Consider the following 23,958-nt stretch of genomic DNA (forward strand, 5'->3'; position numbering starts at 1 on the left):
TCAAATATTTTCAAAACAGTTGATAAGATACCACTACACTGACACCACCTAGGGTCCCTACATACCTGGCCTCTCCCCTAGAACTCCCCTTACTCAACTTCTCCATAATCCAACAACTAAAAGGTCAATGCCTGGCACAGTAAGGGTGCTCCAGGAGGTGCTTCCGTATCTCTTCTGATTGTTTTGTGGACATCTTGTACAAGTTGTTATAGATTTCTAGCATAATCCCTCTATGCATCCCCAGGCACATGAAAGGAACCAAGGGATGGCCCAGTGAGAGGTGGCCTAAAATGGACACTTTGTTTCCAGCATAGCAACAGTGCAGCTGAAAAGCTCAGAACAGCATGGAAATGAGGAAAGGATTGGCTGCCTCAGGAAGATGGCATGAAGGGAAGCTGGACGGTTTGTGCCAGGGCTGGCCCCTCCCACTGTCTCTATTCTCCGCCTGCCCCACCTGCAGCTCCCCGATGCTCATCTTGTGATAGATCTTCTCCTCGTCCCGCCGCTGGTCCTGGGGCACTGTGATGTTGGCCAGTTGTATCTCCAGCTCCAGCACCTGCCGCATCTGCTCCCGTGTGGAGGCTGGCCGTCCGCCCAGCAGCATTCCCAGCTCCTCCATATAGTCCAGGTAGGCGGTAAGCACCTGTCAAGGCCCCAAGTCATCCTCAGAGCCCAGCAACAAGTCCTGCCCAAGGCTAAGAGGCTGTTCTGGACAACACCTCTGCTCACCATCTCTTCTGCAGACCCTCCTCATAGGAGCTTTCTTGGATGACCCTGTTTCATTTCTGACATACTGCTTATCACTGTCTGCTAGCATCTTGTTTATTTATTTGTGCACTTGTTTATCATCTATTTCCCCAAGGAGAAGATAAGTTCCAGGAGAGCACTGTTCCAAGTTACAGCAGCTTATTCACCACTGTATCCCTAGGGCCTGGAATGGGGCCTAGCATAGAATGGGTGCCCTGTAAATATCTGTCCAGTGGATGGACCTGCTTCCCATACTGCTCTGCCTTCTCCTTTTCCATCAGTGACCACATGCCTTCATTTAACATCTGAGTGGACCCCGTGGGGAATTTGGTCCACAGTAGCTTCAATTCCCCTGTATCTCCTATCCTGCCAGGCCTGAAACTTGCTGATTTCTCTGCTCTCCTCTGCTCTCCAACGGGGAGAAAAGCACACAAAAGAAATATTTAGTGACCACATGTATAGGACTCTCTACTGGGGCTGTACATCAAATGTGTCTTTTTCCCCCTCATAGCAACTCCATAAAGTGGGCGTTAGTCCCATTTTACAGATGAGGAAACAAGCTTGGGAGGTTCCATGACTTGACTCCTACCACAAACTAGCAGATGGCAGAGTTCGAATGTGGCCCAAGCCTGATGACTCCAGGGCCACAGCCCCAGCACTAACTGAGCCCAGTACACTCACGTTGCCTCAGCCCCTGCTGGCAGGCGAGCTACATGAGGGCAGAGGCTGTTTGCTCTGTTCTCCACTGTAGTCTCAGGCTCTAGCACAGCATCTGGCACACAGTAGGTGCTCAGTAAATATTTGTTGAATGAAGGGATGAAAACCTGCAGACAGACCCTCAGCGCTGCTGAGCCGACTCCCTGTGGCCCTCCTCCCAGCGACCACTCCTCACTCTCGCCCTGAAGCCCCACCCTGGGTTCCCTTAATTGCCAAAGGCCATCTCCTCTTCCATTCTACTGAGTTTAGATCCCTTCATATCCATTCTCTGTACTTGGCAATTTCTTCTTTTTCCCACCTCTCCTCTTCCTGGATGCTGGCATCTGAGGAAGAAGTCTGAGTCCTAGTCCCAGTCATCCCAGCTCCTACGGGGATGGTTGGCTCAACCAGTGATCTTGCCCCCGACCGCCATTCACTTACCCCTTTCTTTCCCTATCTCCTTACCTTCAGCTTAAAGTGTACTTTTGAGACCTTCCTGAACTCTGCTTTACTCCTAACTTTTTATCTTATTGGAACGTTTTGCTCTGGAGCTTCCCCTAGATGCTGGCACAGGAGACGTCCTGCCCAAGACAACCAGTGACATGGTGAGGGCCGAATCAAGGCTTTCTGCTGCCCTTTCCCAAGTGTTGGACCAGGCAGTTCTCTCCTGCATTCTTGAAATTCTCTCCTCCCCTGACTCAGGTGATGTTAAAACCACACATCTGTTCACATCCTTCCCCACTTTTGAGTTTCCATTTCTTTGGAGATAAATGCTAACCTCGACCCACAAGGTTCATGCATAATATGAGTCTACACACCTGTCCAGAAGGACTTGGCCCATTCTCCCCTCCTGGTTCCTTCTCTGGTCTGTCAATGGGCCATACTCTGTCCCACCTCAGAGCCTTTGCATAAGCTCTTCCCTTTGCCTGAACCCTCTCCCTTCACAGCAGCCTGCCCTCACCCTAGGACTCAGCCGGTCCCTGTTATGCTCACTCTCAGAACGCCATACTTCTCCTCTATGACAGTCCCAGAGACTGTGCACAGGATCACTGTGCACTGAGCCATTTCACATCTTCTCCCCCACTAAGAGGGCAATGTCTTGTTCACCACATGCCTAGGGGCAGGTCTGGCTGAGGAATGCTCAGGAAGTGTTTGAGAGTGAATGAAAGAAGGAAAAGTGACTCTCCTGGTTGTCTCACTCCACAGCAGTCTCCTTCGCTGGCTCTCTTTCTCCCACTGCCCTTAAAATTCAAGGATCTCCTTCTTTCCCTTCTCTATTCTTCCCCTTTCTCTCATCTCTCTGAAGCCTTCGTCTAGGTTTCTAAGGAGATGCCCCTCAAGCCCTCAGCTCCCTCCGGGCTCCTCTTCTCTCTAGGACTCTACCCAGCTTTTCCAGCAGCCTGCTGACGTTTCCATACAGATGGTGCCCAGGTACCACAAACTCACACATCTAAAATGAGTGGCTCCCACTCCGAGGGTCTGCCACATGCAGGAGCATAAGCTCACATCCTCCCCACCACCAAGCACCAAATTAGGTAGATGCTATGATCCCCATTTTACAGATGAAGAAACCACCTCAGAAAGCTTAACCAACTTGCACCAAGCTGCAGAGCTGAGATTGAAATCAAGGTCTGATTCCTAAGTCTGCCCTTTTCCTGTGACATCACGCTGTCTCCTCTTCCCCAATGTGTCCTAAGCTGGTTCTTCCTACAGACATGCCTGATTCTCTAAGGACCCCTCCATTCTACCATCATTCAGGCTTTCAGACTCAACTCTCTTTACCTCTTCCTCCTCCCACTCGTCTCTTCTAACATCCAGTCGCCAATAACTCACGATTCTTACTTGATTATGTCTCTTGCATCTTCCCCTTCCTAACATTCCCTCTGCCACTTCCCCATTTGGGTCCTCACAGACTCAGAGCTTGGAGTACTGCAGAGACTCTTGACTGATCTCCGGGCTCCCTCTCTTGCATTTACTTTTCACACCCAGCCAAACTGGTTTCCCAAAGCACTGCTCATGGGGTCACTCCCTCCCTGCTTGGGAGCATGCAATGGCTCTCTGAGGCCTACACAAAAAAATCCTCAGTGTTGCATTCCAGGTCCCCTCCATAACTAGTTCCTACCTGCCTTTCCAGCCTCTCATCTGCTTTGAGCTCTATATTTTGCCAAACTGGACCCCTTCCCATGGTCCAAACACGCCTTAGCCTTTCCTTCTTCAACACTTTTGTTTAAACTCTTCTCTGCCCTCACTCACTCCTAGATGCCCTACAGGGCTGGCTCAAATGCAATCTCATTAGGAAACCTTCTCAGCTACCTGAGTCTCTCCTGAGTCCTAGAGACCCTCTTTTGAGCCTTCCTCTCAGCTATCTAGGTCCATAAAACCACCTACACTGAATGCTTCCTGTGACAATGGCTCTGAAATGTACATCTCAGAATTCCTCCACTGCACCTGGCACACAGTAGGTGCCTATAAAATGTTTTCCTGGAAGAATAAAAGGAAGGAAAGAAGAGAAGAAGGAAAGGGAAAGGAAGGAAAGAAAGAAGGGAGCGAAGTAATGAAAAGAAGGAGGGAAGGAGGGAGGGAGGAAGGGAGAAAGAAGGAAGAAATGGTAGTCGGCTCACTAGGTGACAGTACAGGCTCACCTTCCCCATTCTGACCCTGGGCAAAGGGAAAAGTAAACAGGGATCAGCCCAGCTCAGCAGGGGGGTGGGGTGGGTGTTCTGAGGATGCTCCTTACTTTCTCATTGGCGGTCCTGTTTAGGTAGTAATCTCGAGAGGGTAGAAAGAGCCCAGACTGGTCCACCTGCAATGGCAAAGTAAGGGAGTGAGGCCCCCCCATCCAGAAACCTGGACTCTTAGGCAGGGGGGGCCACCCCGGCCTGCCTGTCATAGGGGAGGGGAGTCTGGGCTCAAGAAATGGTCCCCAAGTCCCTCCCCACCCTTCCCAGCCCTGTACCTGGATAACATTGCTGTTGGAACTCTTAGAGTCAGCACTGATGTAGACAGTGAAGAAAGGGGTGGCCCTGTAGGTCCCTGCTACTGCCTTCAGCACCTCCATGAAGTTGTCCTGGTCCCAGGGCCCCGTAACGTTCCAACCACCGATCTGAGTAGAGACCATAGCGGAACCTATGGCACAGGGGTCCCCAGAGCTTTCTGGGGCCACATCCTCTCCCAAGGTTTGTCCTGTGCCCCCTGCCAGAAGCCCACCCAGGGGTCCCACCTTGTCAATGAGGTCTCGCAGTGGCTGGGCTCCCAGCTCCTCAATACGCTCCACCTGCAGGCAGGACAGGTAGAAGCGCTGGGTCTTCCGCTCAGCCTCGCTGCTAGAGTTGAAGGTGGTGTTTTCTGCGGGGCAGAACACAGGTCCGGGGGGCAACTGTGCTAACTCCTGAGAGGGGTCTCGGGCCCTTGCTGGTTCCCTCTCCTTGACTTCTCATGAGGCAGTCCTCCTCGTGCAGACACAGGAAGACTGTCTGAAACAGCAAAGCATGGCTTCCTCTCCCCTGTCCATGGAGACCCTCAAAGATCTCTAAGCACTACACACTCCCTGGTGCCCAGTGCACCTCAACAGTGCTCCAACCAGAGTGCAGAGAGGAGTCCTTCATTATACTCAGAGGTCTGCCCCATTCACACCCATCTCCACCTCTCAGGAGCCCCCTGCTCTCTGCATCTCTTACCCCAGGGGTGTTTGCAGTCATCCACTTAGTCATTCATTCCTGAACATTACTGAGTACCTACTAAGTGCCAAGCACGGTGCTGGGCAGGAGGCATGTACTCGGCACGGCGCCTCCCTGACAGGCCCACTCACCAAGCAGGTGCTTCAGTATGGCCTGGTTCTGGTCCCAGAGGCTGTTGAAGGTGTTCCAGCGAGAACGCCCATCGGGCAGGGGGTTCCTCCGAATCCAGCCTCCACAGGAGAACTGGTAAAAGTCCTCACAGGGGTTCACTCCACGGTCCAGGGACTCCAGGATTTTTCCAGCCACTCGAATGCAGGCCTCTGTGAGGCAGGTGCTGTGGGATGGGTCTATGGCAGGGGACATGGCGGGGGAGTAGGGGACTGTCAGTCAGTCTGGGAGAGGCAAATGCTTTGGGGGAAGGAGAAAGAAAATTTGGGGGAGGCTAGCCCCAAGCAGAGAAAATCTTACGGCTCTTCAGCCTCCAGAGACCGCCATAGCTAGGAGGGCTGGTGACAGGTATGGGCCGACCTACCTCTGTGGTACTGGACCCCCAGGGCCACAAAGCAGCCCAGAAGCAGTGCAGTCAGCAGTAGAGAGACACCTGCCAAAACCAGCTCCAGCTGGGTGCGTGAGCTCAAGAATTGTCTTGTCCTCTTCCGGAATCCCACCTGGGGAACAGGGTGACAGCCAGCTAGCAAGCTGCAGGTGGGGATCTAAGATCACAGAAGTCATCCCAGAGGGTGAAGGCACGGGCAGTTTCCAGAGCCATGGAGCAAAGGCGCTAATGGGGTTAACTTCGGGCACAGGGGCAATACCGCAGGCGGAGTTGAGCCCCCGAGCCTGTTTTGTGCAACGTCATGGCTTAAAATCGCCTCACCATAGTCCTAGCGCAGAGGCCAGAGATGGAGCAGAGGTGGGGGCAGGTGGGCTTCCAGGCCAGCCCAGAGCTCCTGGGGGTGCCAGGCTTCATGGGAGGGCTGGGGCCTGGTGGGAAAGGGAGAACCCCCTTGCCCACCTCCACGGCGTCCGGGGAGGCCCCGCCCTCTACGGGGGTCTCCGGTGCGTCTTCATCCCGCAGCGTGGCCCGTTTGTACTCCACCATCTGCCAGACAGTCGGGGCGCCAACCGAGGTCAGGCAGAGAGGGCTGCTGGCCCACGACCCTGCCCCGATGGCCCTCTCCCGGCCGGGCCCCTCGTGCCTGCAGCGAGGGCCCCTTCCTTCCTGCTGGGCTCTGCGGCCTGACCCTCCGACCCTCGCCCCCTCCAATCCGCAGCCCCTCTCCGCGAGCCCGAGCCCCCGCCCGACGCCGTCGGCCGCTCGGCCTCACCCCCGCTCCACCGGGCCCTCTGCCCTGAAGCCGGGCCCCCACTCACGTCGCCGCCGCCGCCCAGCTCCTGCAGCGCGACGCTCATGGTGGAGTCGGGGCGTGCGGCACCTCAGGGCTCCCGGCGGCTGGCCTTCGCCCAGGCCGCGGCCTCGGCCCCCGGCCCGGCTCCGGCGCCGCCCGCCATCGCAGCCGCTGCCACAGCCCCTCGCCCGGCGGCTGCTGCCACCTCCGCCGGCCCGAGCCCCCCTCCCCCCGCGGCACTGCCGGGGGTGGGGGAGACGCGGGGAGGGGAGGAGCGCGCCCGCCGCTCCCCGCCATCCGCCTTGCGCCCGGACCTCGCCCCGCGGGCTCGCGGCCCGCCCTGCTGAGCTGCGTGCGCCCCACCTGCCGCCCCAGCCGGGGCGAGCCGCCCTCCAGAAACGCCGAGACCCCGCTCCTCTTCATGGTCAACCCCCCATCCCTGCAACACCCTCTTGCAAGCCACCCGTAATTTACATTCCTTTGACCCAGGCCCAAACCCTGCTGATATTTTTCGGCCGGGTTCCACAAACTGCAGGCCCTCTCCACCCTCTTTAACACCTTTGAGAAATTATGCTGTCATGAGAAATATCTTCCCCTAGCAGTCCGCACAGCCCCTCCTCAGCCCATACATAGACACAGAAGCACACAGAAGTTGACCCACAAGAGCACATAGACCCACAGTTCACAGGCAGGCACCCAGGCCAATGCACAGTGCACACCCACAGGAGACACTCAGAATGTGCACACTACGTACTCACACGCAGTGTGTACAGGCACAAGGCACCCAGAGCCAACACACAAACTACACTGTGGTTCTGTACACACACACAACATACGTGTGCAACACACACACAAAGTGCACGGCAGCGCTCATACACAGCCCACACTCTGACTCCACTCTTACATGATGCTTCAAGACTGCACTTTTACTCTCCTAGATAATTGTTGTCATCAGATCATCTCGTAAAAGGAGGGTTACAGATGGTGACAAACTGGCAGGGAAAAAAACAACCATCCACGGATATTTAAAGAAAAGACGTGCTAACACTTCTAACTTGAGGAAAGCAAACCATTTTATTTGGGAGGTTTACAAGAAAAAAAAACCACCAGCAATGTTTAACTGAAAGGCAATAGTGTGGCATCTATGCATCTGCCATCTGCCTTCCATATTGTCATTCCTTAATCAGGCCTTGTGGTGTTGCAGTCTGCTGCACAGAAGAGTGCCTAGTGTTTTTTACCATAGTTTTTAAAAAAGTGCCTCATCCTTCTCCCTCCTCCCCAACAGAGTACATGAATTTGACCTGAGAAGGCTTGGAATGGTGGCAAATCCGTAATCTGCTTCTTGATTCTCACCTTGGTTCTCAGACATCTTTCTGCAAGTGGTTCTCACATGGAATGCTCTTGTGGCTGAAAAAGGGTGGATGATGAATGGATCAGGCTGAGAAATGTTGGATTGCTTTCTTTGGCATTCTCCACCCCCAAATTGGATGTTCTCAAACAGGAGACAGTATGGTGTCATAGTTAGAATGAAAGACTCTGGATTTAGACTCAATTTCCTCACTTGTAAAATTGAAATAAGAACAGTACCTATTTCAAAGGATGCTCATGAGAATTAAATGAAATGATACTTGTAAAGTGCTTAGGACAGGGTCTGGCACCTAATGGGCACTCAGTGTACTAACTGCTATTATTATTGTTGTTGTTACCAAAATCCTATAGTTAGAAATGAGAATTGTAAGGCTGGAGGAAGCCTGTTCTGTTTCCCAGATGGTAGAGTAGGCAGATGGGTTCTAGGTTTGTCAGAGGTTCCCTGAGCAAGAAGCTGTCACATCCAGCCTTACTAGGGTCTGCAGCAACAAGGCCTTGAGATATCCACTTGGAATAAGTCTCGGGAGTTGTTCGTGTTCACTCTGATGACAATGTGGCATCACAGCACTTACCTCCTGCCCCTCTCCCCCCAAGCCTGGATGAAGGGAAGCGTGGCAGCAGGCTTGGTCTTGCTCCCTGGGAAATCCCACCATGACATGGCCATGTGAGTGTAACCAAAGCTACTGAATAAGGACTTCTTGGCAACAGGTTCCTTAGAAATAGTCCCAGGGCTGCTGCACTGCCATGCTGGAAATAGCAGCTCATACAGCACTTTGTGCCAGCGACTGTTCTAGGTGCTTTACATCTATGTACTCATTTACCCTCATGGCACTTATGAAGCCATTATGCAAATGAAGAAACTGAGACATAGAGAGGCCAAGAGTCACACAGCTAGTAAGTAGCAGAGCTGGGATTCAAACTCAGGCAGTCTGGCTCCTTTCTGGAGAGCAGTTTGGCAATATGAATCAAAACGAGGATATGTTTCCTCCCAACATTAGTTGCTAGTCTTCTGCCACATCCTCTCTAGAAGAGTAAGAGGAAACAGTTTTCAAGCCAGACAGACCTGGACTCAAATCTGGGCTCAATTCTTTATCAGCTGTATGATCTTCATCAAATTACTTGAAACTTCTGACCCTTAATTTCTCTTCATGTGTAAAATGGGAACAATCATCCCTATGTCAGAGAGTTGCTGTGAGAATTAAATGCAGCCACATATGAAAGAGCCTGGTCCCTACTTTTACAGTGGTCTCAGTTTCTCTGGGCTTGGCCTAAATGGACATTTCCTTTCCATGCCTCTTTCATGACCCAAATCATTTATGAGGCTCATAACTCTTCCTGACTACATGTTAGGTATCCTATGTATGAGACTTCAAGTTTCTCTATTCTATAATTCTGTTTTCTTTCCTCTGTGTTTATACCTTTGACTCTGTTTTATTCTCTCATTCTATTATTTTCTCTTTTTTCTGCTCTTCTTTTCCTACAGGAGTAATCTTTTTGTGTGTGTGTGTGAGGAAGACTGGCCCTGAGCTAACATCTGTGCCCATCTTCCTCTATTTTGTACGTGGGATGCCACCGCAGTATGGCTTGATGAGTGGTGTCTCGGTCTGCACCCAGGATTTGAACCTGCAAACCCCGGGGCGCCAAAGCAGAGCACGCGAACTTAACTACTACACCACCAGGGCAGCCCAGGAGTAATCTTTTTTTGGGTCTTTTTTTTCTTTAAATTGATGGTGAATTGAGAGGGAATGGACAATGGTTTATGTGTTAAATTTATGAGGACAATGTAGTCATGAAGATAACAAGAAACATTAATGTCCAGTGTTGACAAAGATGGGGAATATGGGCACTCTTATATGTTGCTGGTGGCTTATAAGTTGATAGAACCTTTTTGGCAATATGAATCAAAAGGTACAAGTGTACACGCTCTTTGACGCAGAAAGTCTAATTCTAGGAAACTGTTCCAGGAAGTAATCATTATTCACAGGACGTTTGTATCATTTAGCTTTTGCTGCATAACAAACCTCCCCAAACCTCATGAATTAAAATAGCAAACATTTATTATTTCTCATGTTCAATGGGTTGATTGGGTGGTTCTTCAGGTCTGGGTCAGCTCAGTAGGAGCTGAATGGTCTAGCTGAACGGCCTCATTTACATGTTTGGGCCTCAGCTGGGAGGACTGGGCCCTGTCTCTATGTGGTCTCTCCTCCAGTAGGCTAGCCCAGGCTTCTTCATATGGTGGTCTCAGGATTCCCAGCAACAAAAAACAGGGCAAGCCCCAGTACATAAACGCTTTTCAAGCCTGTGCTTGCATCACATCTACTAATGTCCCTACTGGGCAAAGCAAGTCAGATGGTCAAGCCCAGATTCAGAGATGGAGAAACAGACTCTAATTCTAGATTGGAGGAGCTACAAAAAATTGGGGCCATTTTTTTCCTACAACATTTGTTCATCACAGCACTGTCTCTAACAACAACAACAACAACAAAGAGTAGGGGGAATTCAATGTTCAATTGTAGAGGACTTGTTGAATAAATCGAACATCCATACAGTGGGATACAATGAAATATTTACAAATGATGGAAAAGAAGAGTTAATGCTCTGGGGAGATGTTCTCCATACAGAGTTAAGTGGGGGAGAAAAAGGGTTACAAAATCTCATTTCTGTGAAGCACAAAATTATAAAAGCATGAGAAAAAAAAAGAGATTGGAAGGACATGCAAAAAATGTTAATATGACTATATCTAATGATGAGATTACTTTTAACTTCTTCTTTATGCTTTCCTGTATAATAATAGCTAACAATTCTATTGTCCAGCACTTACCTAAGCCCTTTAAGTATATTAACTTATTTAATCCTTGCAATGACCCAATAAGATAGATTCTACTAGTATCATTGCCTCTATTTTACAGATGAGGAACCTAAGACAGGGAAACTTAATAACATACTCTAAGTCACATATCAGGTAGGAGGCAGATCCTTGATTTGAATCTAAACTCCATGCTCTTAACTACTATTCTCCTTTCTAAGCCAACTGATTTGTCGGGGGCCTGAGTGTGATGTTTGGTAAGTGGACCGTATCATTGATTTTAAACCTTTTTTTTTAATCATTAAAAACTTTTTATTGCAAATGTAATATACTCCAGAAGTATATAGAACAAAAGATGAAATTCATTCTGCCAGAATCCCAGTACCATCCTCAGAGATAACCATTATTAGCAGTTTGGTATGTATCCTTCCAGATCTTTCTTTTATATGCATTTACACACCTAAACACATAGTATGTGTGTGTGCATATGTAAGTGTGTATGCATATGTGTGTATGTATACTTTTTTCACATATATGAACTCATACTCTACACTTGTTATTTGGTGACATTTTGGCAGGCCTCGGAGAACTTACCACACAGATCTGCCTTATCGTTTTTTGTGAGTTATCAGCCCTGCTAAATAGAATGAGTCCCAGAAATACCCACATGATGTGAGCTTCCTTTGAGTGGATAGGGTGAGAGCCAAGGGCCCCCAGAGAAAGTTTAAGGAAGGAGAAAGATGGTTATGAGAGATGTAGCAAGATGACCCAAAAACATTTGTAACAAGTTGTATTTGTTTCCTAGGACTGCTGTAACAGATTACTACAAACTGGGTGGCTTAAGGGCCGGCCCCGTGGCTTGGCGGTTGGGCGCGTGCGCTCCGCTGCTGGCGTCCCGGGTTCGCTCCCGGGCGCGCACCGACGCACCGCTTCTCCGGCCATGCTGAGGCCGCGTCCCACATACAGCAACTAGAGGGATGTGCCGCTATGACATACAACTATCTACTGGGGCTTTGGGGGGAAAAAATTATAAAAAAAAAACAAAAACTGGGTGGCTTAAAACAACAGAAACTTATTCTCTCATAGTTCTGGAGGTGAGAAGCCCCAAATCAAGGTGTTGGCAGGGCCATACTCCCTCCAAAGGCTCTAGGGAAGAATCTTGCCTTGCCTCTTCCAATTTCTTATGGCTCCCAGCAATCCTTGGTGTTCCTTGGCTTGTAGCCGCATCACTCCTATCTCTGCTCCCTCACATGGCCTTCTCCCCTGTGTGTATGTGTCTTTGTGCTTCTGTCCTCTTCTTGTAAAGACACCAGTGGTTGGATTTAGGGCCCAACCTGCTCCAGTATGACCTCATCTTAATTTAACTAATTACATCTGCAAAGACCCTATTTCCAAATAAGGTCCCATTCTGAGGTTCCAGGTGGACATGAATTTTAGGGGGGACCCTATTCAAACCACTACACAGGGGCCAGCCCGGTGGTGCAAGCTCCGCTGCGGCACCCCGGGTTCGCCGGTTTGGATCCCGGGCGCACACCCACGCACTGCTTGTCAAGCCATGCTGTGGTGGTGTCCCATATAAAGTGGAGGAAGATGGGCATGGATGTTAGTCCAGGGCCAGTCTTCCTCAGCAAAAAAAAGAGGAGGAATGGCAGATGTTAGCACAGGGCTGATCTCCTCACAAAAGGAAAAAAAAAAAAAAAAAAAAACCACTACACAGCCCCAGTTTCCACTTGAGTAAAAGTACCATTAATACTCAATTGTCAAAAAGCATATCATTCTGTTTAGAACATATGCATCAAGTCCACTAGGTTTTGAGGGACTTTGAATTGAGAAATTTCAATGCACTGTCACAAAACTCCAAACTTTATTTCCTTTTAGCTGTGAAAATGAATTTTTGTCTTGTGGGCAGGGATGCAGAACATCAGAATTTTAAGTAGAGGATCACAATTTAAAGAACTCCCTCCAAACTTTTACAACATAGCTGAAACTTATATATTGCTATATCATTACAATTTTGCACTTAGGTCTTTTGCTTTAATCATGATACAGCATGCACAGCAGGGACAGGAATAAGATTATTTATGAAGGAGCTAACCAAATGAATTCCAAGTTAAATTGTTATTCCTCGAATCTCCCTCATTTGGGGAGGCGAAAAGAGAATTGTTTCAATCCCCCACCCAGTGTTCTCATCTCATCCTTGGCAAGAACCCTCATAGCCCCTTTAGTGCTTTTAGTAGGGGGCAGCTCATTACTTCCTGAGACAACCCACCTCAGGACAACAATTTCATCTACCAAACTGCCCTTAATGTAGGTTCTATCGTCTCTATGCTTCAGACCAGAACATGGAGGCTCAGAGAGGTATGCATATTATACAAATGCATGAGGAAAAGAAAGGAAGGATATATATTGAAAGTTTTGTGTGATTTTTCCATATTTTCCTAAAACATTACAAGTACAAATGAATTAAATTTTAAAACTCTAATCATGGGGCCTTTAGTTCAAGGTCACACAGAAAGTGGCAGAACCAGGATTGAAACCCATTGCTGGACAACCTCCAGTGGGGGTGGAATTTTCTGGACTCTCTCCTAGTGACCCTGAGCTCCAGCCTCTCTTGTTCTTGCAGGTCTCCTGGCTCCTCTCACTCCACTGGGGCCTCCACCTCCAACCTTGGCCCTCATCCCAGAGACAGCAGAGGAGGGCTTGATAGGGATGGGACCCCAGGTCCGGGGCCTTGTGGCTTGCACAGAAGTATCCTCTTGGCACTACCCCCTCCCCCTCAATCCTGGTCCCTGAGGGCAGCCACCGTTGCATTTGCCTCTGTGTCCCTGGGACTAACACTTGGTGGGGAGCTGTTGGAGGAAGGAGACCCAGCACCAGGCGGCCTCACTAGCTGGGTGATTTAGAGGGAAGGAGGTAACGCGCTTCAGGGACAGTGGAGACTTCTCCACCTCGGGTATGGACTGAATGTACGGGATGATTATTACCCTTATTAGCACTGTCGTCACTGTCGCCGAATGTGAGACACCCTCCTCCCCCAAGGCCAGTGATTGCGCTGGAGCCCCTGCGAGCTAGAGAGCGGGTGACGCCACTGCTGACGGCCAGCCGGGGAGGCGGGGAGGGAGGGAGGGAAGAAGAGGGCGTGTTCCCGTCGGTGCGGCGAGAACTGTCACCTGATCCCCCGCAACGAGAGCGCGGGGCGCCCTCTGTCCCTCCCCCTGTACTTCGCGACACACTCCGGCGCGCGCCGCGTCCTCAGGCGCTCCGGGCTTCCCCGCGTTACCTGCAGCCAGGGCGCCCCCCGCGACGCCGCCATTCATGCCTCTCACACTGCCGGCGAGCGCGGGCCTCCCGAGCCGGGAGAACCGCAGGGCGCGGCGGGCGCTTTGAGCCCGAGTTTCGGCGCCAGCAGCAGGGCTGGGGATGGGGGCCTGTCCTGATGCGGGCGCGTCGGCCCAGTTCCCCCCTTCCGAGGAGAGACCGAGATACAGAGACTCAGGAGATGGAGACACAGTGGCACATAGGTACAGGGGCCAAGCATGGAGACAGACACAGAAGGGCACAGACACTTAAAAGACAGGCAGAGACCGTGACACAAAGAGATATGGGGCACAGAGACAGAGATACAGACAAACACAAAGAGAGAGACTGACATATAGATAGGCAGAGACAGAGACACAGAAGGACAGTCAGAGAAAAACAGACTCCAGATGAACAGTTTAAGACCCGAAGAGCAACCTGATATAAGAGCGCGCCAACGACGGGGACACCACCCACTGCCCTGAGCTATTCCCGCGTCCTAAGGGTTCGCGCAGTCCAGCAAACCTCACTTGGTACCCGACCCTTCCCGCGCCGCATTTCCGGTGTCCCCTCCTTCGAATGCCGGCCCAGACCCACCCCCCAGTTCCCAGTCCCCCTTGCTCGCCTCTCAGAGCCTAGGTGCAAGACTCTCCTCCTGCCCCTCGGGAGCCGAGCTCGCTCCCCTCCCCCCACTCCGTCCCGCCTCTCCCCGCCAGATCCTGCACCCGTTGGCCGGTACCATTCGCCCAGCCGCCACTCCCGACACTGTGCAGGACCCTCCCGCTGCCGCTCCCTTCCCTCTCGAGAGCTGGGCGCGCTCCTGTCCGCCACCCCCCCGCCCCGCCTCTCTCCCCTGGCCGGTGCCCGCCCTGCCTTCGCCGCGCCCCGCCCGCCGCGCTCTGCGGCAGTCGGGCGCTCATCGTCATTCCGCTCTAGCCGCCGCCGCCCCCCCCGCCCCCCGCGCACCGCCCCCGCCCGGTCCCCGCCGCCGCCGCCGCCGCCGCCACCGCCGCCGCCGCCTGCCCAGCGGCCCGGGAGGCGGAGGCGCGGGGGAGGAGGCCCCGCTTGGCTCCGCAGCCCCGGATGCTGCATGACTTCATCCTTCCGCCGGCTCCCCTGCTGAGCTAGGGCCGGTCCGGCAGCCAGCCCGCCGTCCGCGCCCCGCCGCAGTCCCGCGCCCACCCCGCGCCCGCCATGTCCGAGATCCTGCCCTACAGTGAGGACAAGATGGGCCGCTTCGGCACCGACCCCGAGGGCTCCGATCTCTCCTTTAGCTGCCGCCTGCAGGACACCAACTCGTTCTTCGCGGGCAACCAAGCCAAGCGACCCCCCAAGCTGGGCCAGATCGGCCGAGCCAAGAGAGGTACGCGGCCGGGCCCCGGAGTCGCCGCCTGACCCAGAAACCCTCCACCGGGCGCCCCCCGGCTGCCGTTCCCCGCCAAGCGCCCGCAGCTTTTGCCGCAGACCAGCGGAGCCAGCCGCTCGCCGGCCGGGGTTTGAGGGGGGGTCCCCGCTGCAGTATTGTGTTCCCCTCTTCCCCTCTCCCGGGAACGCAGTGCCCCGGATTCGATGCTCGCCACCTTTGGAAGTAGAGCCCTGGCACCCGGGCGAGGGGGAGGGGCCGGCCGGGGCATTTGGGGCTGCTTGGAAGTGGGAATGCGGGGCGACGGGCTGCTTCTTTAGGATCAAACGCTGAGTCGGTGGATGCTACGGAAGAACCTTCGGGTGGGGAGGCACGTCCGATTGGAGAGAGGGCAGAGGGGCCTCGTTGTCCTGGTTGTTTGCGTGGGGAGGGGGTTTTGTTGGTGCTAGGATCGGAAGAGGGGTTCAAGCAGCAAGAGGGTTGAGAAAGGGTTGGACTAGCTGGAGATTCCATTTAGGGGGATCCCATGAGCAAAAGGTTTCTGATCAGCTCGGATGGAGGCGAGCTCAGGCGGCGGGAGGGTTTGGATAGGGAGGTTGAGCGGCTGGAGCCTTTGGAAGAGGGGGCGTTCCTCCACGGGATGGGGAAGGGATCTGTGGGAGCTGGGCTCGGCAGTGGGTTGAGTCCGCATAAGTTTGGATGGGGAGGGCACTGTGGCACTGGGGTCCGAGGGGCGTCGCTGGGCCACAGGCAGTAGCTGAGCGGGGCGCGAGGACGCGGGGCCCATTCTCGCCGCCGCCCCCCGAGGCCGCGCGGCTGACGCGCTTTCTCCCTGCGCAGTGGTGATCGAGGATGACCGGATAGACGACGTGCTGAAGGGGATGGGGGAGAAGCCGCCGTCCGGAGTGTAGACGCGCCGGCTCGGGCGGCGGGCTCCGGGCCCAGCCCCGCAGCGGCCAGGAGCGCGGGCCGGCGATGCGGCTGTCGGCGCCCCCCGCCCCGGCCCAGGCGCCCGCGGGCGGGGGCTGCAGGGCCGCGCCGCCTCCAGGTCGGAGTCGCTGCCGCCGCCGCCAGGCACTCCGGAGCTGTCCGCTTCAGCACCACGGCGGCGGCGGTAGCGGCGGCGTGGACCGGCCCGGAGCCCGCCGCTGCGCTCAGGCACTTTAGAACTTCGGGCCGCAGCCCCACCCCGCACACCGGAACGGACAGAGACCCGGGCCCTCAGCCCCCGGCCCGCCCCCTCCTGCACGGCTCCCCTGCCCCGCCCCTCTCCCGCCGGTCTGGTCTGTAGACCCGGCTACCTGCCGGGTGTCGGACCGTGCGCGCGGCCAGGGATGTTTGGCTGCGTATTTGCATGTGCTTCCCACCCACCTGAGCCCAGCCTTCCAGGCCGCTCCTCACCTCTACCCCAGTCTGGCGTGACCCCAGCCTCAGCCTCTTTCTAAGGAACTTCCTCAGCACATTTGTATTTTTATATCCGACTCTTTGTTTACTGGCTCCCCTCATGGTTCCCCTCACTGTCTCGGCTACACTCTTCTGCGCCTGGCAGATAGGACGGGTGTTGAGGCTGGGATGGGATAAGCCCCCAACATGGAAACCAATCACATGGCCAGTCTGCCCCGGCCTGACCCCAGGCAGCTCTCTGGCAGACACCTCTCCTCAAGGTACCACCTTCTAAGGGCCCAGGTCTGATTTTACCTTGGACCCCTGAGTCCTGCCGCTGGAAACCTAAACGGGGACTGCTCTGTACCTTTGGATGACACCTGTGGCCCTGGAGATGTTCCCAACCCAGGGGTTTCCTTTGTAAACGTTCCCCCATTCTCACTGTACCAGGAGTGTGTGAATAAACACAGACCTCCCTGTGTGTGTGTGGCCGCTGCTTTGGTCTGCTCAGGAGCCAGGCCAAAATGGCTCCAATCCCTTTGGGGGCAGAGGGGAGGGGTGGGCAGGTACTTGGGAATCTCAGGTGCATGTTGCTGCCAGGAAAGGGTTGCCAAGTAAACACAGGCAGGCCAGCCTGGCCTGAGAACATCATTACAATGTAGCCTCCTTGGGTAAATACACAAGCTAAGCAGGATAGGTCACCAGAGTTGGGGCTGGAGCTGGGGTCAGAAGCATAAAGCAATCTAGCTTTGAAGTCTGCAGCCTCCTGTGGAAAAATCCAGGTTGAATGGGGGTCAGTTACAGGCCCTAAGGATGCAAGTCCCTGAGTCTGGCTGGCATGCAGAGGGGTTGTGCTGAGCTTGTCCCAGTGGATGAATCACTGGTGGTTCATTATGGTGGAGGAGGAAGTTGGAGAACCCAGGAGAGATCTGAGGAACCCAAGAAAAAAGCTGGAAACCTGAGATTTGAGATCTAGTTTGACCTAGGCTATACTGTTTCATGTGGGGTTGCTCCCATCAGTTCTATCTAGGCATGAGTCCTCTGGGATGTGAGCACCTTGGGATGCAACCCTAAGCTCTGAGTCAAGAATTCCAACTACTTGAGGAGCCCAGGGCAGAAAGGCAGAGAGGGCTGGAAGACCATGCTTCTGGCCTCACAGCTGAATGGCACTGAGGAAGTCCTCATGATCTGAGTCCTGGAGGAAGCAGGGTGGGCTGGGAGGTCTGGGGGGTGAGAGGATTTGGGCCCCAAGGGCCAGCTGAGCCACACTGAGCTCTTTGCCCTTGTGCATGAGGTAGAGATGGAAGTGGAAACCGCTGCCATAGGTTGCATGCCTCAGGGACCAGCCATAACGGGCTTGGGCGTAGTGTCTGGTCCGAAAGTGGGGGGCAGCAGAGGTCAGTGAGATGAACCGGCCCCCAGGGACCAGCACCCGGCTCACCTGCAAAGCAGACAGAGAAGCCATTGGTGAGAAGTCCATCTCCAGGTTCTCAAAGGTCAGTATTGCCCCAGATGCCCTCCCAGGTCGTATACTACATTCAGTAGCTTAGGGCTTTCTATGACAAAAGAGTGAGACTCCTTCTCTGCCTCTGGTCATTCCATGGGGGTAGAGCTATATTCTAGACAGCTAGGAGCATGGGAGTGATGTCAGGGGTAGGGGGCACTGCTTTCCTGCCAACCGCTCACCCTCCCAGTCTGTGTTACCTATCTGGAACTTGGCTGCTACCTCATCCCTATGGCAACCCAGTAGCCAATCATCAGCCTCTGGGAGCCTGGCCACTCCAGCCCTCTATAATCTCCACCCAGCTTAACCCTCCCCTTCCTTCAGGTAACCACAGTCTTGAGGGTGATGCACCACCTACTCCAAATCATGTCTCCTTCCGGCTTCTGAGTTCTTCCAATCTCCTGAAGCCTCAACCCCTCATCCCCAACTCTTGGTCTGCCCTCGTCTCTGGTTGCTCCCTCACCTCACTCAGCACCTGGTCCACAGTGTGGACACCTTCAGAGGACACGGTCCAGGGATCCTGCTCTCCAGCCAACAGGGCATCCAGCGTGCCCTTCTCCAGCACCACGTCGAAGGAGCCACTGGGGAAGCCCAGCGCCCGCACATCCATGATCTCCCAGCGCAGGTTCGGCACATGGGCATAGCGAGCCTGCATCGCAGCCACCACTACTGATGAGTAATCCACACTGGTCACATCAGGGAAGCCCCCAAGGTACAGCTCGTAGCTCAGGGCACTGTTCCCACAGCCTGGGTGGGAAGGGGTGGGTGGCAAAAGGGCTAGGTTAGCTTTTGTTCTCACCTCCCTGATTATCCATCCACTCTCGCCCCAATTCCTCTCAGCCCATACCCTCCCATACTGAGGGAGAAGCAGCATGGTACAGACAAGAGCACGAGCCTTGCTGTCATACAGACCTGGGCACATATCTTGGCTCTGTCATTCCTAGCTGTGTGGACTAGGGCAGATTGCTTACACACTAGGAACTTGGATTTCCTATTCAGAAAAATGAAGAGAACAATACCTAGCCTACATGCAGGATGTAATACACTAAATTTAAAAACTAAAACAGCTGGAGAGTAGCTGAAGGAGCTCTGAACTTAGGAGTTCAAAGATCTGGGTTCTATCCCTAGTCACACGGCCATGGCAAGTCATTCAACTCTGAGCCTCGGTTTCCTCAAACTCAGAATGCAGATAATATTGGCATCATTAGGACCATAATATTATTATTAGGATAATATTAGTATTATCCTAGACCCTAACCTCTCAGGGAACCTCTGATGACATCAGCCCGGGAAAGACTTCATGTTAGGGGTTATTATCCTACTTTGGTGTCCCAGGCAGAGTTAACAAGTGAAGAGGAAACTAGTTGGGGACACACAGTGGAGCTGATCCCTTATAATTCCTTAATGTATGTATTGAGCACTACATATTGGGTTCTGCTGATGAAGAAGAGTCCCTGCCCTCAAGGAGCTCCTGCTCTGGTGGGAGGACAGATGTATAATCAGGCAATTGCCACATAATGCAATGAGTGTTTCAATAGGGACAGGCTGCAGAAGCACATAGGATGGTCCTATCCCCACTTTAGGTGGGTCAGCCAAGGGTTTCAGGGAAGCTGACAACCAGTCAGAATCTTGAAGAATTGTAACACTCTGGTGGGAAGTGCCTGGAAAGCAGTTCCAAAGAGAGCAGGGTCAGGTGAGAGAAGAGGTGGAGGTTAGAGGAGTGGATGAGGATCCATAGCCAAGACGGCATGGCTTCCTTTGAAGATATGTTGGCCTCTTCCAGGCCCTCTCCTGGTCAGTCTCAGGCTAAGAACAGGGCAGGATGACAGCTCTTGGTGGCTCCACGTGGGGATTCCCAGCTCTTGGGGTGAGATTGCCTTTAATCCTCATTTGCCTCCTAAGAGGATCACAGGATCAGCTGTTGGGATAGCCCTAATCTAGCAGGGCTTGGCACCCAGACAGGGCACTCAGAGACTGCTGGCTGGTCCTCTACTGCCCCTTCTTGTGTGCCTCCTCAGGCCCTGGGGCTCAGGGAGAGTACCATCTCGCCTGGAAAACCCAATGCATCATTCCCCACACTGGAACCACAGCAAGCTCTAGTAGATACACCACATGGGATGGGAGGTGAGGGTGTCTGAACAAGAGGCCCTAACTCAGTTCAGGCTGAAATCCCCCTGGGTTTTCTCGCCTACAATCCCTTCACCACCCCACATCTGACCTCATATGCCAGCAGAACTCTGCCCAACTGTGGACAGACCCACATTTCCTTCCTTTGTTCCCCTTGGTACTGGAATGGCATCTTCCAAGAGAACTTTATCAAAGATGAAGGGAGAACAAAACTTGACCACAGGGACAGTCCTGCTTACAAAGCAGTGATTTCTGATCCTGCTGCCTCAGTGACTTAGTGCCTCTTAGTAACTAAGATAGGGCTTGGGAAGGCTACTGCCTCCCTAGGTGGAGCCTTAGGGAAGCAGAGCCCTGGAGAATTGAGCCAGATCCAAGAACCTGTTACATGGAAGCCCAGAGCTATGTGGATGCTATCCCAACACCAAGAGACTAAGGTGTAAGCCAGAATACCAATTCATCAATTATTTTTATAACAGGAAAAATAGCCATGATGGGGACTGGACGGTCAATCCTCTCTTCAGTCCCTTCTCTCTCTATAGGAAATACAAATTGAATCCAAATTATGATCAGAAGATTCCTACAGAGCATGGAGTCAAACAAGGAGACAGAATCAGAGACTTATAATGATGGCAAAGCTAGGACAGCGATATGCATTCATCTTCCATGAAAATATTCTAGCCTTGGGGACCAGACTCTCCTCAGGCACGGTACTCTGTTCTCTGAACAGTCCTGGATTAAGTCTCTCTAACTCCCATTTTCAATAATAATAATGATAGCTAACAGTCATTGAACACTGGGTCCTATGCTAAGCACTTGATAAGAATTATCTCAATTTATTTTCAGTAGCTCCATATAGAAGATAACTATTATTACCATTACCATTACCATTTTCCAGATGAGGAAACTAAGGCTGCCCAAAGTGGGTAAGGAACTTTCCCAAAGTCACGTGGTCAGTGGTAGAGCCAGAATTTGAATACAGGCTTGTCTCACTCCAGAACCAGAGCTCTTAAACCATTATGCTAAACTGTCTCCTAGTTTCCAAGAGGCCCACTCACCTTCAGTAGTGACATTCCATCTTTAGCTGTATCAATATGACCATTAGGCTGTAATTCACAATATAGTCATTTTACTAGTTTCAACCGAGTTCTAGATGCCTCTATGCACATCTGCATGGTACAGCAGGAGAAATAGAAGCTCTGGAGTCAGATGGCATCCTTACCTCACCACTTACTTGCTGCAAGACAGTAGTGGACACTGTCAGTGCTCTGACCAGATCCCCTTGGGGTGTCCCACGTTTTTGGCGTGTTTGCTTCTGACAGTTTGCATCTGTGACTCTTCAGCCTGAAACTATCCTCAGGGAAAATTTGCCTGCGATCACAATCCTGCTTGGCCTCTTCTCCCTCCCTGTTCCCTCACTCTCTTACCAATTTTTCCTGGGAGCACTTCCCTAATAAATGACTGGGACATGAATCTTCATCTTAGGATTTGCTTCTGATGAAATCAACCTGAGACAAGGACCTAGAGTAGGGGTCACCAAATCCAGCTTGCCACCTGTTTTTGTAAGTAAAATTTTATTGGAACACAGCTATTCTTATTCACTTATGTATTGTCTGTGGCTGCTTTTCCACTAGTTGTGACAGAAACTGTATAGCCCACAAAACCTAAAATATTTACTATTTGGCCATTTTCAGAAAAGGTTTACCGACCTCCACCCTACTGTAAATCTCATAATACTTATCACTAACCTCAAGGGGTTGTCATGAGGATTAAAAAAGTTAGAAAGAGCCCAGCACGTTCCCTAGCACCTAACAGGTGCTCAATTTATGTTTGTTGAGGTGGAATGTGACATAGGGTACTCCCCAAGTTGTTGGGGAGTTCTTAGATCTTGAGATTCCTGCCTGGAAAGTTTTCCTTTTTGATTTTTAGACTTTTCTCCCCTCTATTCAGGAAAAGATACCTCCCAGTCAAGCAGATTTTAAGGCGGCCCCAATCACCAGCATGGGAATCAGTTGTGGGTTTGTGGAAAATACAGATTCCTGGGAACAAACTTACACTGTCCCTGGAATGAGAATCTCAGGGTGAGGTCAAGCTTTCCAGGCGATTTTGAATGACACTAAAGCTTGAAAAAGATAGATCTATGGTAAATCTATAAATAAATGCAATGGTTTAAAAGGACAAAATTCAAGAGAGTTTTTATCTCTTGGGGAAAGCAGTTTGAGGGGCCACACAGAAAACCTTAAATATACACAGAGCTTTTTATTTTGCCAGGCATTGTTCTAGGTATCTGTCATACTCACTCATCTTAAAACTCCAATAAGTAAGTACTCTTATTTTTTTAAGGCTGAAAAAATGGAGGCAGAGAAATTTAATTATTTTGTCCAGGATTACACAGCTAAGATTACATGAGCCAAGATTCTAACATAATTAGCTGTCTCCAAGGTCCAAATTCTTAAGCACTAAGTTATACTTCCTTTCTAGTCCTAGGAATATTCTATTTCTCAGACTGAGTAGGATGTACACATTAGATTTATTATTTATACCTTACATGTATACTGTATTATAGCTGTCTCTTTTATATATATGAAATATTTCACTTAAACATATGCATGCTTTTACAAATACCAAAGCAAAAGATATAATTGGAAGGAATCCCGTTGTTCAATCAAACTTCACTAGAGTCCCCAAGACTGGTAGTGGGAGAGAACCTCGAGGGGGCAGCTGGACCTCTCAGCCTTTTGGGGAATCGCACCATCTGGGCTGCAATCTCCCCTCCCACCTCAGAGGGCGCTGTCCTCATCCTCACTGCGCAAGGGGCGCCGGACGAAGTTTCAGTTCGGGCTCAAAGAGTGATGAGATAACCCTTTCTAGGTGACAATGGCTCCGGGTGCCCTTTGGCTCAAACAGAAAAGCGCTAGGCATTGTGTTTGAGGTCCCTGCATGTGCCTTATCCGACTTGAGCTCGCAGTCCCATTTCTAGAAATGAATCTGAAGCTCAAAACGAGTTCACGACTTGTCCTAAGTCGCACAGCCAACTAGCGCTGGGACTTGAACTAGGTCTCTGAGCTCTCCAGTGCTCAAGGCTGCCTCCTGAGGGTCCGGAACGGGTCCTGGGTCACCTACCACGCTCAGACTCAGACTTTCTCCAGGGGGCCCCCGGACTAAGAATCTCTTGGCTTCTGTTTGGCCTGGCTAAATACCGCCGAGATTCTGAAAGTACTTGGCTCCCGACTGGGGTGTCCTCTGAGAGGGGCAGACAGACGCGAGGAAAGCGGACGGGGCCAGGCCAGGGCAGGGCCCCTGGTCCAGCCAGCTCTACCCGGGCTGGGCAGCGCCGGGACTACCCACCTAGCACGAGGATGCGGTCCTCGGGCCGCAGCTCCGACTCTAGGAGGGCACGGAAGGAGGAGAAGTCCCCGAACCACTCGTAGGGAGCAGAGTCAGCCGCGCCTCGGTAGCGCTGGTCCCAGTACTGCACCTCTCGGTACCCGCAGTTGTGCTCTGGTAACTCTGGCTGAGGCGCGGGGACCCCTGGAGAGGCCATGCTCTCAGCTGCAAGGCCCGCCTGGCAGCCGGCCGGCACCTTTGGGCGGGGCTTGGCCCCCCCTATGTAGCCAATCGGGATGGCGAAATGTAGGAGGCGT

The 23,958-nt window shown here is 52.3% G+C and overlaps 2 protein-coding genes across 6 annotated transcripts in view; one reads left to right on the forward strand and one right to left on the reverse strand.

Annotated features, from left to right (window-relative positions):
- Positions 1 to 23,888, reverse strand: part of ECE2 (endothelin converting enzyme 2) — a 35,546-nt gene extending 11,658 nt beyond the window's left edge. For 2 of the 5 annotated variants that reach the window (XM_058556209.1, XM_058556207.1), the window contains exons 1-8: positions 6,495 to 6,591; positions 5,998 to 6,222; positions 5,653 to 5,788; positions 5,252 to 5,467; positions 4,664 to 4,788; positions 4,400 to 4,546; positions 4,181 to 4,246; positions 455 to 643 (exon numbers count right to left, since the gene is read on the reverse strand). In XM_058556209.1, coding sequence (XP_058412192.1) covers positions 455 to 643; positions 4,181 to 4,246; positions 4,400 to 4,546; positions 4,664 to 4,788; positions 5,252 to 5,467; positions 5,653 to 5,788; positions 5,998 to 6,222; positions 6,495 to 6,533 — 1,143 coding nt within the window. In that variant the 5' untranslated portion in view covers positions 6,534 to 6,591. Of the gene's footprint in view, positions 1 to 454; positions 644 to 4,180; positions 4,247 to 4,399; positions 4,547 to 4,663; positions 4,789 to 5,251; positions 5,468 to 5,652; positions 5,789 to 5,997; positions 6,223 to 6,494; positions 6,592 to 16,609; positions 18,128 to 18,653; positions 18,938 to 23,662 lie in introns of those variants that run through there. The other 3 variants (XM_058556211.1, XM_058556208.1, XM_058556210.1) reach the window with 3 other exon arrangements.
- On the forward strand, positions 14,886 to 17,167 carry CAMK2N2 (calcium/calmodulin dependent protein kinase II inhibitor 2). Its single transcript, XM_058556214.1, has 2 exons — positions 14,886 to 15,303; positions 16,144 to 17,167. Exons 1-2 carry the CDS (start codon positions 15,135 to 15,137, stop codon positions 16,212 to 16,214), a joined length of 240 nt encoding a protein of 79 aa, XP_058412197.1. The 5' UTR covers positions 14,886 to 15,134; the 3' UTR covers positions 16,215 to 17,167.
- Positions 23,889 to 23,958: the final 70 nt, after the last annotated feature.

The sequence above is a fragment of the Diceros bicornis genome, chromosome 15, assembly GCF_020826845.1.
Source record: "Diceros bicornis minor isolate mBicDic1 chromosome 15, mDicBic1.mat.cur, whole genome shotgun sequence".
NCBI lineage: Eukaryota > Metazoa > Chordata > Mammalia > Perissodactyla > Rhinocerotidae > Diceros > Diceros bicornis.

Bases quoted from the DNA above. Each gene is read 5' to 3' on its own strand.
- CAMK2N2 (XM_058556214.1), top strand. From the start codon at position 15,135: ATGTCCGAGATCCTGCCCTACAGTGAGGACAAGATGGGCCGCTTCGGC. The intron at 15,304-16,143 runs GTACGCGGCCGG...CTCCCTGCGCAG, and splicing joins GATCGGCCGAGCCAAGAGAG to TGGTGATCGAGGATGACCGG.